The 15380-nt window shown below is 60.1% G+C and overlaps 1 protein-coding gene across 1 annotated transcript in view; it reads right to left on the reverse strand.

Annotated features, from left to right (window-relative positions):
- LOC134341808 (amiloride-sensitive sodium channel subunit alpha-like) overlaps positions 1-15380 on the reverse strand; it is a gene marked incomplete at its 5' end in the record, with an annotated part of 47388 nt that overhangs the window by 16910 nt on the left and 15098 nt on the right. The window contains 2 exons of the mRNA XM_063039746.1: positions 559-657; positions 1544-1707. Coding sequence (XP_062895816.1) covers positions 559-657; positions 1544-1707 — 263 coding nt within the window. The remainder of the gene's footprint in view (positions 1-558; positions 658-1543; positions 1708-15380) is intronic.

A 15380-nucleotide genomic window follows, 5' to 3' on the forward strand; every position in this document is an offset into this window, starting at 1 on the left:
GGGGAGGGAGAGAGGGGTTGGGGAATAGAGAGAGAGGAGGGAAGAGAGAGAGAGGCAGAGGGGAGGAGAGGGACAGGGAGGAAGAGAGGACAGAGAAACGGTGGGGGAGAGAAGGGAAGGAGGGAGCTGTCATTCTGCGTCCAAACTCCTGGGCTGCCCCACTCCGGTCCAGTCTCATCCCAACCCACCTTCCCCTCTCCCCCTCGGCCCGTCCCGGGACCTCAACTGCGGTGGCACCGGCCTCTCCCCCAGAGTGACCCCCCAACCCCCGTCCCCCTGCCCCACCCAGTCGTGAACCCGCGCACCCCTTCCCTCGCGGGAGATTGGCGGGAGGGGGTCTGAGAGTTGGGGGCGTTGTCGAGCGCCCACCCTCGAACGCTCTGCGTCCTGTCCCCCCCCGCCCGCCCAGATATCGGTGTTTCCCAGTCCCGGGACGTTGCCCCCTACCCCCCCCCACCCTCCGAGGGAGGGACCGGACGGGGAAGACGAGGACCCAGCTGCCCTGGGCCGTCCCGACAACACCTCCCCCCCGGCCCGCTCAACCCCACCTCCACCTACCTGCTGGGTGTAGGACCCTCGGTAGAGGTTGGGGACCCCGACCTCGCTGCCGTCCCACGTGCAGTCTCCGTACTGGCCCCCCAGTCGGGACACCTCCTCCTGGAAGAGACGGGGTGGGGACAGGATGCCCAGAGGTCAGAGTCAGGCACCGGGCTGAGCGAGTCTCCCCCTCCCTTCACCTGTCCTCTCTGTCCGTCCTCCACCCCTCTCTCCAGGGCATTTTTCACTCCCCCAACCCCCGCCGTCTCCGTCAACTCTCTCTCTCAATTCTCCTTCACTCCATCTCTCTCATCTGTCTCTTCCCAGCCTCTCTCTCTCTCACTCACTCTCTCCCTCGCAGTTCTCCGCTCCAACCCTCTGCCCCCTCTCTCCCTACGACCCTCAGCCGCTCCCGGTCCGCGAGGCCGTCAGACGTGGCTGGTCCCAGGCCCCGCTCAAACCACAACCACCCCCCTACCACGGGCCCGCCCTCCCCGCCGCGCCCTCGGACGCCCTGACCGACCGGGGAGGCGACCAACTTCCGCCCGGAATAGACCCAGGGGCTTGACCCCGCAACCACCCCCCCACCAACCCACCGCGGGTCTGAGGCAGAGCATTCCGCAGACTGACCTCTCTCTGGCTGGAAAAAAGCTCCCTCCTCTACCCTCAATGGCCCCTCATTTCTGGATAACCCCTCGCCTCCCCGGCCCACCAACCGTAGGGAACGTCCTCTCCGCATCCACCCCATTCAACATTCGGAAGGTTTCGAACGAGATTCACCCCCCCCCCAGCACCCTCCTCGATTCCATCGCGTCCCGGCCCGAAGCTGCCGGAGGCTCCTCGCGCGTCGACCCCCTTCGTTCCCAGGAGCATCCTCACCACCCTCCTCGGGTGAAGGACCAAGAGACCTGCGGATGGGGGACGGGGGGCGCCCACACGGAAAACCAGCCCCGTCCCGTCCCGTTTCCCCACCAACCCCCCCAGCCCCCCGATCGGGGCCCGGTACCTTGTGCATACTGATAGACGTCTCCACGCCGGGCTGGATGTCAAAGCCTCCATCCTCGAGGAACGGGACCACGTCCCGGCCGTGCACCATCACACGGGCCCCAGCCGCGGTGGAGAGGAAAGGGGTGCGGTCCATCTGTGCCGTGTTCAGGAGGAGGGAGAGGCCTATGAGAGAGAGGGAGCTTCACTCTGTGTGTCTGACCCCGGGAGTGTGTGATGGGACGGTGTGGAGGGAGATCCACTCTGTGTGTCTGACCCCGGGAGTGTGTGATGGGACGGTGTGGAGGTAGATTCACTCTGTGTGTCTGACCCCGGGAGTGTGTGATGGGACGGTGCGGCGGGAGATTCATTCTCTGTCTGACCCCGGGAGTGTGTGATGGGACGGTGTGGAGGGAGATTCACTCTGTGTGTCTGACCCCGGGAGTGTGTGATGGGACGGTGTGGAGGGAGATTCACTCCATGTCCGACCCCAGGACTGTGTGATGGGACGGTGTGGAGGGAGATTCACTCTGTGTGTCTGACCCCGGGAGTGTGTGATGGGACGGTGTGGAGGGAGATTCACTCTGTGTCTCACCCCGGGAGTGTGCGATGGGACGGTGTGGAGGGAGATTCACTCTGTGTGTCTGACCCCGGGAGTGTGTGATGGGACGGTGTGGAGGGAGATTCACTCTGTGTCTGACCCCGGGAGTGTGTGATGGGACGGTGTGGAGGGAGATTCACTCTGTGTGTCTGACCCCGGGAGTGTGTGATGGGACGGTGTGGAGGGAGATTCACTCCGTGTCCGACCCCGGGACTGTGTGATGGGACGGTGTGGAGGGAGATTCACTCTGTGTGTCTGACCCCGGGAGTGTGTGATGGGACGGTGTGGAGGGAGATTCACTCTGTGTCTGACCCCGGGAGTGTGTGATGGGACGGTGTGGAGGGAGATTCACTCTGTGTCTGATCCCGGGAGTGTGTGATGGGACGGTGTGGAGGGAGATTCACTCTGTGTCTGACCCCGGGAGTGTGTGATGGGACGGTGTGGATGGAGATTCACTCTGTGTCTGACCCCAGGTGTGTGTGATGGGACGGTGCAGAGGGAGATTCACTCTGTGTGTCTGACCCCGGGAGTGTGTGATGGGACGGTGTGGAGGGAGATTCACTCTGTGTCTCACCCCGGGAGTGTGCGATGGGACGGTGTGGAGGGAGATTCACTCTGTGTGTCTGACCCCGGGAGTGTGTGATGGGACGGTGTGGAGGGAGATTCACTCTGTGTCTGACCCCGGAAGTGTGTGATGGAACGGTGTGGAGGGACATTGACCCTGTGTCTGATCCCGGGAGTGTGTGATGGGACGGTGGGGAGGGCGATTCACTCTGCGTCTGACCCCGGGAGTGTGTGATGGGACGGTGTGGAGGGAGATTCACTCTGTGTCTGATCCCGGGAGTGTGTGATGGGACGGTGTGGAGGGAGATTCACTCTGTGTCTGACACCGGGAGTGTGTGATGGGACGGTGCAGAGGGAGATTCACTCTGTGTGTCTGACCCCGGGAGTGTGTGATGGGACGGTGTGGAGGGAGATTCACTCTGTGTGTCTGACCCCGGGAGTGTGTGATGGGACGGTGTGGAGGGAGATTCACTCTGTATCTGACCCTGGGAGTGTGTGATGGGACGGTGTGGAGGGAGATTCACTCTGTGTCTGACCCCGGGAGTGTGTGATGGGACGGTGTGGAGGGAGATTCACTCTGTGTCTGACCCCGGAAGTGTGTGATGGGACGGTGTGGAGGGAGATTCACTCTGTGTCAGATCCCGGGAGTGTGTGATGGGACGGTGTGGAGGGAGATTCACTCTGTGTCTGATCCCGGGAGTGTGTGATGGGACGGTGTGGAGGGAGATTCACTCTGTGTCTGACCCCGGGAGTGTGTGATGGGAAGGTGTGGAGGGAGATTCACTCCGTGTCCGACCCCGAGACTGTGTGATGGGACGGTGTGGAGGGAGATTCACTCTGTGTGTCTGACCCCGGGAGTGTGTGATGGGACGGTGTGGAGGGAGATTCACTCTGTGTCTCACCCCGCGAGTGTGCGATCGGACGGTGTGGAGGGAGATTCACTCTGTGTGTCTGACCCCGGGAGTGTGTGATGGGACGGTGTGGAGGGAGATTCACTCTGTGTCTGACCCCGGGAGTGTGTGATGGGACGGTGTGGAGGGAGATTCACTCTGTGTGTCTGACCCCGGGAGTGTGTGATGGGACGGTGTGGAGGGAGATTCACTCCGTGTCCGACCCCGGGACTGTGTGATGGGACGGTGTGGAGGGAGATTCACTCTGTGTGTCTGACCCCGGGAGTGTGTGATGGGACGGTGTGGAGGGAGATTCACTCTGTGTCTCACCCCGGGAGTGTGCGATGGGACGGTGTGGAGGGAGATTCACTCTGTGTGTCTGACCCCGGGAGTGTGTGATGGGACGGTGTGGAGGGAGATTCACTCTGTGTCTGACCCCGGGAGTGTGTGATGGGACGGTGTGGAGGGAGATTCACTCTGTGTGTCTGACCCCGGGAGTGTGTGATGGGACGGTGTGGAGGGAGATTCACTCTGTGTCTGACCCCGGGAGTGTGTGATGCGATGGTGTGGAGGGAGATTCACTCTGTGTCTGACCCCGGGAGTGTGTGATGGGACGGTGTGGAGGGAGATTCACTCTGTGTGTCTGACCCCGGGAGTGTGTGATGGGACGGTGTGGAGGGAGATTCACTCTGTGTCTGACCCCGGGAGTGTGTGATGGGACGGTGTGGAGGGAGATTCACTCTGTGTCTGACCCCGGGAGTGTGTGATGGGACGGTGTGGAGGGAGATTCACTCTGTGTGTCTGACCCCGGGAGTGTGTGATGGGACGGTGCGGAGGGAGATTCACTCTGTGTCTGACCCCGGGAGTGTGTGATGGGACGGTGTGGAGGGAGATTCACTCTGTGTGTCTGACCCCGGGAGTGTGTGATGGGACGGTGTGGAGGGAGATTCACTCTGTGTCTGACCCCGGGAGTGTGTGATGGGACGGTGCGGAGGGAGATTCACTCTGTGTCTGACCCCGGGAGTATGTGATGGGACGGTGCGGAGGGAGATTCACTCTGTGTCTGACCCCGGGAGTGTGTGATGCAACGGTGCGGAGGGAGATTCACCCTGTGTCTGACCCCGGGAGTGTGTGATGGGACGGTGTGGAGGGAGATTCACTCTGTGTCTGACCCCGGGAGTGTGTGATGGGACGGTGTGGAGGGAGATTCACTCTGTGTCTGACCCCGGGAGTGTGTGATGGGACGGTGTGGAGGGAGATTCACTCTGTGTCTGATCCCGGGAGTGTGTGATGGGACGGTGTGGAGGGAGATTCACTCTGTGTCTGACCCCGGGAGTGTGTGATGGGACGGTGCAGAGGGAGATTCACTCAGTGTGTCTGACCCCGGGAGTGTGTGATGGGACGGTGTGGAGGGAGATTCACTCTGTGTCTGACCCCGGGAGTGTGTGATGGGACGGTGTGGAGGGAGATTCACTCTGTGTGTCTGACCCTGTGAGTGTGTGATGGGACGGTGTGGAGGGAGATTCACTCTGTGTCAGATCCCGGGAGTGTGTGATGGGACGGTGTGGAGGGAGATTCACTCTGTGTGTCTGACCCCGGGAGTGTGTGATGGGACGGTGTGGAAGGAGATTCACTCTGTGTCTGACCCCGGGAGTGTGTGATGGGACGGTGTGGAGGGAGATTCACTCTGTGTCTGACCCCGGGAGTGTGTGATGGGACGGTGTGGAGGGAGATTCACTCTGTGTCTGACCCCGGGAGTGTGTGATGGGACGGTGTGGAGGGAGATTCACTCTGTGTGTCTGACCCTATGAGTGTGTGATGGGACGGTGTGGAGGGAGATTCACTCTGTGTCAGATCCCGGGAGTGTGTGATGGGACGGTGTGGAGGGAGATTCACTCTGTGTCTGACCCCGGGAGTGTGTGATGGGACGGTGTGGAGGGAGATTCACTCTGTGTCTGACCCCGGGAGTGTGTGATGGGATGGTGTGGAGGGAGATTCACTCTGTGTCTGACCCCGGGAGTGTGTGATGGGACGGTGTGGAGGGAGATTCACTCTGTGTCTGACCCCGGGAGTGTGTGATGGGACGGTGTGGAGGGAGATTCACTCTGTGTGTCTGACCCCGGGAGTCTGTGATGGGACAGTGTTGAGGGAGATTCACTCTGTGTCTGACCCCGGGAGTGTGTGATGGGACGGTATGGATGGAGATTCACTCTGTGTCTGACCCCGGGTGTGTGTGATGGGACGGTGCAGAGAGAGATTCACTCTGTGTGTCTGACCCCGGGAGTGTGTGATGGGACGGTGTGGAGGGAGATTCACTCTGTGTCTCACCCCGGGAGTGTGCGATGGGACGGTGTGGAGGGAGATTCACTCTGTGTGTCTGACCCCGGGAGTGTGTGATGGGACGGTGTGGAGGGAGATTCACTCTGTGTCTGACCCCGGGAGTGTGTGATGGGATGGTGTGGAGGGAGATTCACTCTGTGTCTGTCCCCGGGAGTGTGTGATGGGACGGTGTGGAGGGAGATTCACTCTGTGTCTGACCCCGGGAGTGTGTGATGGGACGGTGTGGAGGGAGATTCACTCTGTGTGTCTGACCCCGGGAGTGTGTGATGGGACGGTGTGGAGGGAGATTCACTCTGTGTCTGATCCCGGGAGTGTGTGATGGGACGGTGTGGAGGGAGATTCACTCTGTGTCTGATCCCGGGAGTGTGTGATGGGACGGTGTGGAGGGAGATTCACTCTGTGTCTGTCCCCGGGAGTGTGTGATGGGATGGTGTGGAGGGAGATTCACTCTGTGTCTGACCCCGGGAGTGTGTGATGGGACGGTGTGGAGGGAGATTCACTCTGTGTGTCTGACCCCGGGAGTGTGTGATGGGACGGTGTGGAGGGAGATTCACTCCGTGTCCGACCCCGAGACTGTGTGATGGGACGGTGTGGAGGGAGATTCACTCTGTGTGTCTGACCCCGGGAGTGTGTGATGGGACGGTGTGGAGGGAGATTCACTCTGTGTCTCACCCCGGGAGTGTGCGATGGGACGGTGTGGAGGGAGATTCACTCTGTGTGTCTGACCCCGGGAGTGTGTGATGGGACGGTGTGGAGGGAGATTCACTCTGTGTCTGACCCCGGGAGTGTGTGATGGGACGGTGTGGAGGGAGATTCACTCTGTGTGTCTGACCCCGGGAGTGTGTGATGGGACGGTGTGGAGGGAGATTCACTCCGTGTCCGACCCCGGGACTGTGTGATGGGACGGTGTGGAGGGAGATTCACTCTGTGTGTCTGACCCCGGGAGTGTGTGATGGGACGGTGTGGAGGGAGATTCACTCTGTGTCTCACCGCGGGAGTGTGCGATGGGACGGTGTGGAGGGAGATTCACTCTGTGTGTCTGACCCCGGGAGTGTGTGATGGGACGGTGTGGAGGGAGATTCACTCTGTGTCTGACCCCGGGAGTGTGTGATGGGACGGTGTGGAGGGAGATTCACTCTGTGTCTGATCCCGGGAGTGTGTGATGGGACGGTGTGGAGGGAGATTCACTCTGTGTCTGACCCCGGGAGTGTGTGATGGGACGGTGTGGAGGGAGATTCACTCTGTGTGTCTGACCCCGGGAGTGTGTGATGGGACGGTGTGGAGGGAGATTCACTCTGTGTCTGACCCCGGGAGTGTGTGATGGGATGGTGTGGAGGGAGATTCACTCTGTGTCTGACCCCGGGAGTGTGTGATGGGACGGTGTGGAGGGAGATTCACTCTGTGTGTCTGACCCCGGGAGTGTGTGATGGGACGGTGTGGAGGGAGATTCACTCTGTGTCTGACCCCGGGAGTGTGTGATGGGACGGTGTGGATGGAGATTCACTCTGTGTCTCACCCCGGGAGTGTGCGATGGGACGGTGTGGAGGGAGATTCACTCTGTGTGTCTGACCCCGGGAGTGTGTGATGGGACGGTGCGGAGGGAGATTCACTCTGTGTCTGACCCCGGGAGTGTGTGATGGGACGGTGTGGAGGGAGATTCACTCTGTGTGTCTGACCCCGGGAGTGTGTGATGGGACGGTGTGGAGGGAGATTCACTCTGTGTCTGACCCCGGGAGTGTGTGATGGGACGGTGCGGAGGGAGATTCACTCTGTGTCTGACCCCGGGAGTGTGTGATGGGACGGTGCGGAGGGAGATTCACTCTGTGTCTGACCCCGGGAGTGTGTGATGCAACGGTGCGGAGGGAGATTCACTCTGTGTCTGACCCCGGGAGTGTGTGATGGGACGGTGTGGAGGGAGATTCACTCTGTGTCTGACCCCGGGAGTGTGTGATGGGACGGTGTGGAGGGAGATTCACTCTGTGTCTGACCCCGGGAGTGTGTGATGGGACGGTGTGGAGGGAGATTCACTCTGTGTCTGATCCCGGGAGTGTGTGATGGGACGGTGTGGAGGGAGATTCACTCTGTGTCTGACCCCGGGAGTGTGTGATGGGACGGTGCAGAGGGAGATTCACTCTGTGTGTCTGACCCCGGGAGTGTGTGATGGGACGGTGTGGAGGGAGATTCACTCTGTGTCTCACCCCGGGAGTGTGCGATGGGACGGTGTGGAGGGAGATTCACTCTGTGTGTCTGACCCCGGGAGTGTGTGATGGGACAGTGTTGAGGGAGATTCACTCTGTGTCTGACCCCGGGAGTGTGTGATGGGACGGTATGGATGGAGATTCACTCTGTGTCTGACCCCGGGTGTGTGTGATGGGACGGTGCAGAGAGAGATTCACTCTGTGTGTCTGACCCCGGGAGTGTGTGATGGGACGGTGTGGAGGGAGATTCACTCTGTGTCTCACCCCGGGAGTGTGCGATGGGACGGTGTGGATGGAGATTCACTCTGTGTGTCTGACCCCGGGAGTGTGTGATGGGACGGTGTGGAGGGAGATTCACTCTGTGTCTGACCCCGGGAGTGTGTGATGGGATGGTGTGGAGGGAGATTCACTCTGTGTCTGTCCCCGGGAGTGTGTGATGGGACGGTGTGGAGGGAGATTCACTCTGTGTCTGACCCCGGGAGTGTGTGATGGGACGGTGTGGAGGGAGATTCACTCTGTGTGTCTGACCCCGGGAGTGTGTGATGGGACGGTGTGGAGGGAGATTCACTCTGTGTCTGATCCCGGGAGTGTGTGATGGGACGGTGTGGAGGGAGATTCACTCTGTGTCTGATCCCGGGAGTGTGTGATGGGACGGTGTGGAGGGAGATTCACTCTGTGTCTGACCCCGGGAGTGTGTGATGGGACGGTGTGGAGGGAGATTCACTCTGTGTCTGACCCCGGGAGTGTGTGATGGGACGGTGTGGAGGGAGATTCACTCTGTGTGTCTGACCCCGGGAGTGTGTGATGGGACGGTGTGGAGGGAGATTCACTCTGTGTCTGACCCCGGGAGTGTGTGATGGGACGGTGTGGAGGGAGATTCACTCTGTGTGTCTGACCCCGGGAGTGTGTGATGGGACGGTGTGGAGGGAGATTCACTCTGTGTCTCACCCCGGGAGTGTGCGATGGGACGGTGTGGAGGGAGATTCACTCTGTGTGTCTGACCCCGGGAGTGTGTGATGGGACGGTGTGGAGGGAGATTCACTCTGTGTGTCTGACCCCGGGAGTGTGTGATGGGACGGTGTGGAGGGAGATTCACTCCGTGTCCGACCCCGGGACTGTGTGATGGGACGGTGTGGAGGGAGATTCACTCTGTGTGTCTGACCCCGGGAGTGTGTGATGGGACGGTGTGGAGGGAGATTCACTCTGTGTCTCACCGCGGGAGTGTGCGATGGGACGGTGTGGAGGGAGTTTCACTCTGTGTGTCTGACCCCGGGAGTGTGTGATGGGACGGTGTGGAGGGAGATTCACTCTGTGTCTGACCCCGGGAGTGTGTGATGGGACGGTGTGGAGGGAGATTCACTCTGTGTCTGATCCCGGGAGTGTGTGATGGGACGGTGTGGAGGGAGTTTCACTCTGTGTCTGACCCCGGGAGTGTGTGATGGGACGGTGTGGAGGGAGATTCACTCTGTGTGTCTGACCCCGGGAGTGTGTGATGGGACGGTGTGGAGGGAGATTCACTCTGTGTCTGACCCCGGGAGTGTGTGATGGGATGGTGTGGAGGGAGATTCACTCTGTGTCTGACCCCGGGAGTGTGTGATGGGACGGTGTGGAGGGAGATTCACTCTGTGTGTCTGACCCCGGGAGTGTGTGATGGGACGGTGTGGAGGGAGATTCACTCTGTGTCTGACCCCGGGAGTGTGTGATGGGACGGTGTGGATGGAGATTCACTCTGTGTCTCACCCCGGGAGTGTGCGATGGGACGGTGTGGAGGGAGATTCACTCTGTGTGTCTGACCCCGGGAGTGTGTGATGGGACGGTGCGGAGGGAGATTCACTCTGTGTCTGACCCCGGGAGTGTGTGATGGGACGGTGTGGAGGGAGATTCACTCTGTGTGTCTGACCCCGGGAGTGTGTGATGGGACGGTGCGGAGGGAGATTCACTCTGTGTCTGACCCCGGGAGTATGTGATGGGACGGTGCGGAGGGAGATTCACTCTGTGTCTGACCCCGGGAGTGTGTGATGCAACGGTGCGGAGGGAGATTCACCCTGTGTCTGACCCCGGGAGTGTGTGATGGGACGGTGTGGAGGGAGATTCACTCTGTGTCTGACCCCGGGAGTGTGTGATGGGACGGTGTGGAGGGAGATTCACTCTGTGTCTGACCCCGGGAGTGTGTGATGGGACGGTGTGGAGGGAGATTCACTCTGTGTCTGATCCCGGGAGTGTGTGATGGGACGGTGTGGAGGGAGATTCACTCTGTGTCTGACCCCGGGAGTGTGTGATGGGACGGTGTGGAGGGAGATTCACTCTGTGTCTCACCCCGGGAGTGTGCGATGGGACGGTGTGGAGGGAGATTCACTCTGTGTGTCTGACCCCGGGAGTGTGTGATGGGACGGTGTGGAAGGAGATTCACTCTGTGTCTGACCCCGGGAGTGTGTGATGGGACGGTGTGGAGGGAGATTCACTCTGTGTCTGACCCCGGGAGTGTGTGATGGGACGGTGTGGAGGGAGATTCACTCTGCGTCTCACCCTGGGAGTGTGTGATAGGCGGGTATGGAAGGAGATTCACTCTGTGTCTGTTCCCGGGAGTGTGTGATGGGACGGTGTGGAGGGAGATTCACTCTGTGTCTGATCCCGGGAGTGTGTGATGGGACGGTGTGGAGGGAGATTCACTCTGTGTCTGACCCCGGGAGTGTGTGATGGGACGGTGTGGAGGGAGATTCACTCTGTGTCTGACCCCGGGAGTGTGTGATGGGACGGTGTGGAGGGAGATTCACTCTGTGTCTGACCCCGGGAGTGTGTGATGGGACGGTGTGGAGATTCACTCTGTGTCTGACCCCGGGAGTGTGTGATGGGACGGTGTGGAGGGAGATTCACTCTGTGTCTGACCCCGGGAGTGTGTGATGGGACGGTGTGGAGGGAGATTCACTCTGTGTGTCTGACCCCGGGAGTGTGTGATGGGACGGTGTGGAGGGAGATTCACTCTGTGTCTGACCCCGGGAGTGTGTGATGGGACGGTGTGGATGGAGATTCACTCTGTGTCTGACCCCGGGTGTGTGTGATGGGACGGTGCAGAGGGAGATTCACTCTGTGTGTCTGACCCCGGGAGTGTGTGATGGGACGGTGTGGAGGGAGATTCACTCTGTGTCTCACCCCGGGAGTGTGCGATGGGACGGTGTGGAGGGAGATTCACTCTGTGTGTCTGACCCCGGGAGTGTGTGATGGGACGGTGTGGAGGGAGATTCACTCTGTGTCTGACCCCGGGAGTGTGTGATGGGACGGTGTGGAGGGAGATTCACTCTGTGTCTGACCCCGGGAGTGTGTGATGGGACGGTGTGGAGGGAGATTCACTCTGTGTCTGACCCCGGGAGTGTGTGATGGGACGGTGTGGAGGGAGATTCACTCTGTGTCTGACCCCGGGGGTGTGTGATGGGACGGTGCAGAGGGAGATTCACTCTGTGTGTCTGACCCCGGGAGTGTGTGATGGGACGGTGTGGAGGGAGATTCACTCTGTGTCTCACCCCGGGAGTGTGCGATGGGACGGTGTGGAGGGAGATTCACTCTGTGTGTCTGACCCCGGGAGTGTGTGATGGGACGGTGTGGAGGGAGATTCACTCTGTGTCTGACCCCGGGAGTGTGTGATGGGACGGTGTGGAGGGAGATTCACTCTGTGTCTGACCCCGGGAGTGTGTGATGGGACGGTGTGGAGGGAGATTCACTCTGTGTCTGACCCCGGGAGTGTGTGATGGGACGGTGTGGAGGGAGATTCACTCTGTGTCTGACCCCGGGAGTGTGTGATGGGACGGTGTGGAGGGAGATTCACTCTGTGTCTGACCCCGGGAGTGTGTGATGGGACGGTGTGGAGGGAGATTCACTCTGTGTCTGACCCCGGGAGTGTGTGATGGGACGGTGTGGAGGGAGATTCACTCTGTGTCTGACCCCGGGAGTGTGTGATGGGACGGTGTGGAGGGAGATTCACTCTGTGTCTGACCCCGGGAGTGTGTGATGGGACGGTGCAGAGGGAGATTCACTCTGTGTGTCTGACCCCGGGAGTGTGTGATGGGACGGTGTGGAGGGAGATTCACTCTGTGTCTCACCCCGGGAGTGTGCGATGGGACGGTGTGGAGGGAGATTCACTCTGTGTGTCTGACCCCGGGAGTGTGTGATGGGACGGTGTGGAAGGAGATTCACTCTGTGTCTGACCCCGGGAGTGTGTGATGGGACGGTGTGGAGGGAGATTCACTCTGTGTCTGACCCCGGGAGTGTTTGATGGGACGGTGTGGAGGGAGATTCACTCTGTGTCTGACCCCGGGAGTGTGTGATGGGACGGTGTGGAGGGAGATTCACTCTGTGTCTGTTCCCGGGAGTGTGTGATGGGACGGTGTGGAGGGAGATTCACTCTGTGTCTGATCCCGGGAGTGTGTGATGGGACGGTGTGGAGGGAGATTCACTCTGTGTCTGACCCCGGGAGTGTGTGATGGGATGGTGTGGAGATTCACTCTGTGTCTGACCCCGGGAGTGTGTGATGGGACGGTGTGGAGGGAGATTCACTCTGTGTCTGACCCCGGGAGTGTGTGATGGGACGGTGTGGAGGGAGATTCACTCTGTGTGTCTGACCCCGGGAGTGTGTGATGGGACAGTGTTGAGGGAGATTCACTCTGTGTCTGACCCCGGGAGTGTGTGATGGGACGGTGTGGATGGAGATTCACTCTGTGTCTGACCCCGGGTGTGTGTGATGGGACGGTGCAGAGAGAGATTCACTCTGTGTGTCTGACCCCGGGAGTGTGTGATGGGACGGTGTGGAGGGAGATTCACTCTGTGTCTCACCCCGGGAGTGTGCGATGGGACGGTGTGGAGGGAGATTCACTCTGTGTGTCTGACCCCGGGAGTGTGTGATGGGACGGTGTGCAGGGAGATTCACTCTGTGTCTGACCCCGGGAGTGTGTGATGGGACGGTGTGGAGGGAGATTCACTCTGTGTCTGACCCCGGGAGTGTGTGATGGGACGGTGTGGAGGGAGATTCACTCTGTGTCTGACCCCGGGAGTGTGTGATGGGATGGTGTGGAGATTCACTCTGTGTCTGACCCCGGGAGTGTGTGATGGGACGGTGCAGAGGGAGATTCACTCTGTGTGTCTGACCCCGGGAGTGTGTGATGGGACGGTGTGGAGGGAGATTCACTCTGTGTCTCACCCCGCGAGTGTGCGATGGGACGGTGTGGAGGGAGATTCACTCTGTGTGTCTGACCCCGGGAGTGTGCGATGGGACGGTGTGGAAGGAGATTCACTCTGTGTCTGACCCCGGGAGTGTGTGATGGGACGGTGTGGAGGGAGATTCACTCTGTGTCTGACCCCGGGAGTGTGTGATGGGACGGTGTGGAGGGAGATTCACTCTGTGTCTGACCCCGGGAGTGTGTGATGGGATGGTGTGGAGGGAGATTCACTCTGTGTCTGTCCCCGGGAGTGTGTGATGGGACGGTGTGGAGGGAGATTCACTCTGTGTCTGACCCCGGGAGTGTGTGATGGGACTGTGTGGAGGGAGATTCACTCTGTGTGTCTGACCCCGGGAGTGTGTGATGGGACGGTGTGGAGGGAGATTCACTCTGTGTCTGACCCCGGGAGTGTGTGATGGGACGGTGTGGAGGGAGATTCACTCTGTGTCTCACCCCGGGAGTGTGTGATGCAACGGTGCGGAGGGAGATTCACCCTGTGTCTGACCCCGGGAGTGTGTGATGGGACGGTGTGGAGGGAGATTCACTCTGTGTCTGACCCCGGGAGTGTGTGATGGGACGGTGTGGAGGGAGATTCACTCTGTGTCTGACCCCGGGAGGGTGTGATGGGACGGTGTGGAGGGAGATTCACTCTGTGTCTGATCCCGGGAGTGTGTGATGGGATGGTGTGGAGGGAGATTCACTCTGTGTCTGACCCCGGGAGTGTGTGATGGGATGGTGTGGAGGGAGATTCACTCTGTGTCTGACCCCGGGAGTGTGTGATGGGACGGTGTGGATGGAGATTCACTCTGTCTCTGACCCCAAGTGTGTGTGATGGGACAGTGCAGAGGGAGATTCACTCTGTGTGTCTGACCCCGGGAGTGTGTGATGGGACGGTGTGGAGGGAGATTCACTCTGTGTCTGACCCCGGGAGTGTGCGATAGGACGGTGTGGAGTGAGATTTACTCTGTGTGTCTGACCCCGGGAGTGTGTGATGGGACGGTGTGGAGGGAGATTCACTCTGTGTCTGACCCCGGGAGTGTGTGATGGGACGGTGTGGAGGGAGATTCACTCTGTGTCTGACCCCGGGAGTGTGTGATGGGACGGTGCGGAGGGAGATTCACTCTGTGTCTGACCCCGGGAGTGTGTGATGGGACGGTGTGGAGGGAGATTCACTCTGTGTCTCACCCCGGGAGTGTGTGATGGGACGGTGTGGAGGGAGATTCACTCTGTGTGTCTGACCCCGGGAGTGTGTGATGGGACGGTGTGGAAGGAGATTCACTCTGTGTCTGACCCCGGGAGTGTGTGATGGGACGGTGTGGAGGGAGATTCACTCTGTGTCTGACCCCGGGAGTGTTTGATGGGACGGTGTGGAGGGAGATTCACTCTGTGTCTGACCCCGGGAGTGTGTGATGGGACGGTGTGGAGGGAGATTCACTCTGTGTCTGATCCCGGGAGTGTGTGATGGGACGGTGTGGAGGGAGATTCACTCTGTGTCTGATCCCGGGAGTGTGTGATGGGACGGTGTGGAGGGAGATTCACTCTGTGTCTGACCCCGGGAGTGTGTGATGGGACGGTGTGGAGGGAGATTCACTCTGTGTCTGACCCCGGGAGTGTGTGATGGGACGGTGTGGAGGGAGATTCACTCTGTGTCTGACCCCGGGAGTGTGTGATGGGACGGTGTGGAGGGAGATTCACTCTGTGTGTCTGACCCCGGGAGTGTGTGATGGGACAGTGTTGAGGGAGATTCACTCTGTGTCTGACCCCGGGAGTGTGTGATGGGACGGTGTGGATGGAGATTCACTCTGTGTCTGACCCCGGGTGTGTGTGATGGGACGGTGCAGAGAGAGATTCACTCTGTGTGTCTGACCCCGGGAGTGTGTGATGGGACGGTGTGGAGGGAGATTCACTCTGTGTCTCACCCCGGGAGTGTGCGATGGGACGGTGTGGAGGGAGATTCACTCTGTGTGTCTGACCCCGGGAGTGTGTGATGGGACGGTGTGCAGGGAGATTCACTCTGTGTCTGACCCCGGGAGTGTGTGATGGGACGGTGTGGAGGGAG

This window comes from Mobula hypostoma, unplaced genomic scaffold (assembly GCF_963921235.1).
Source record: "Mobula hypostoma unplaced genomic scaffold, sMobHyp1.1 scaffold_137, whole genome shotgun sequence".
NCBI lineage: Eukaryota > Metazoa > Chordata > Chondrichthyes > Myliobatiformes > Myliobatidae > Mobula > Mobula hypostoma.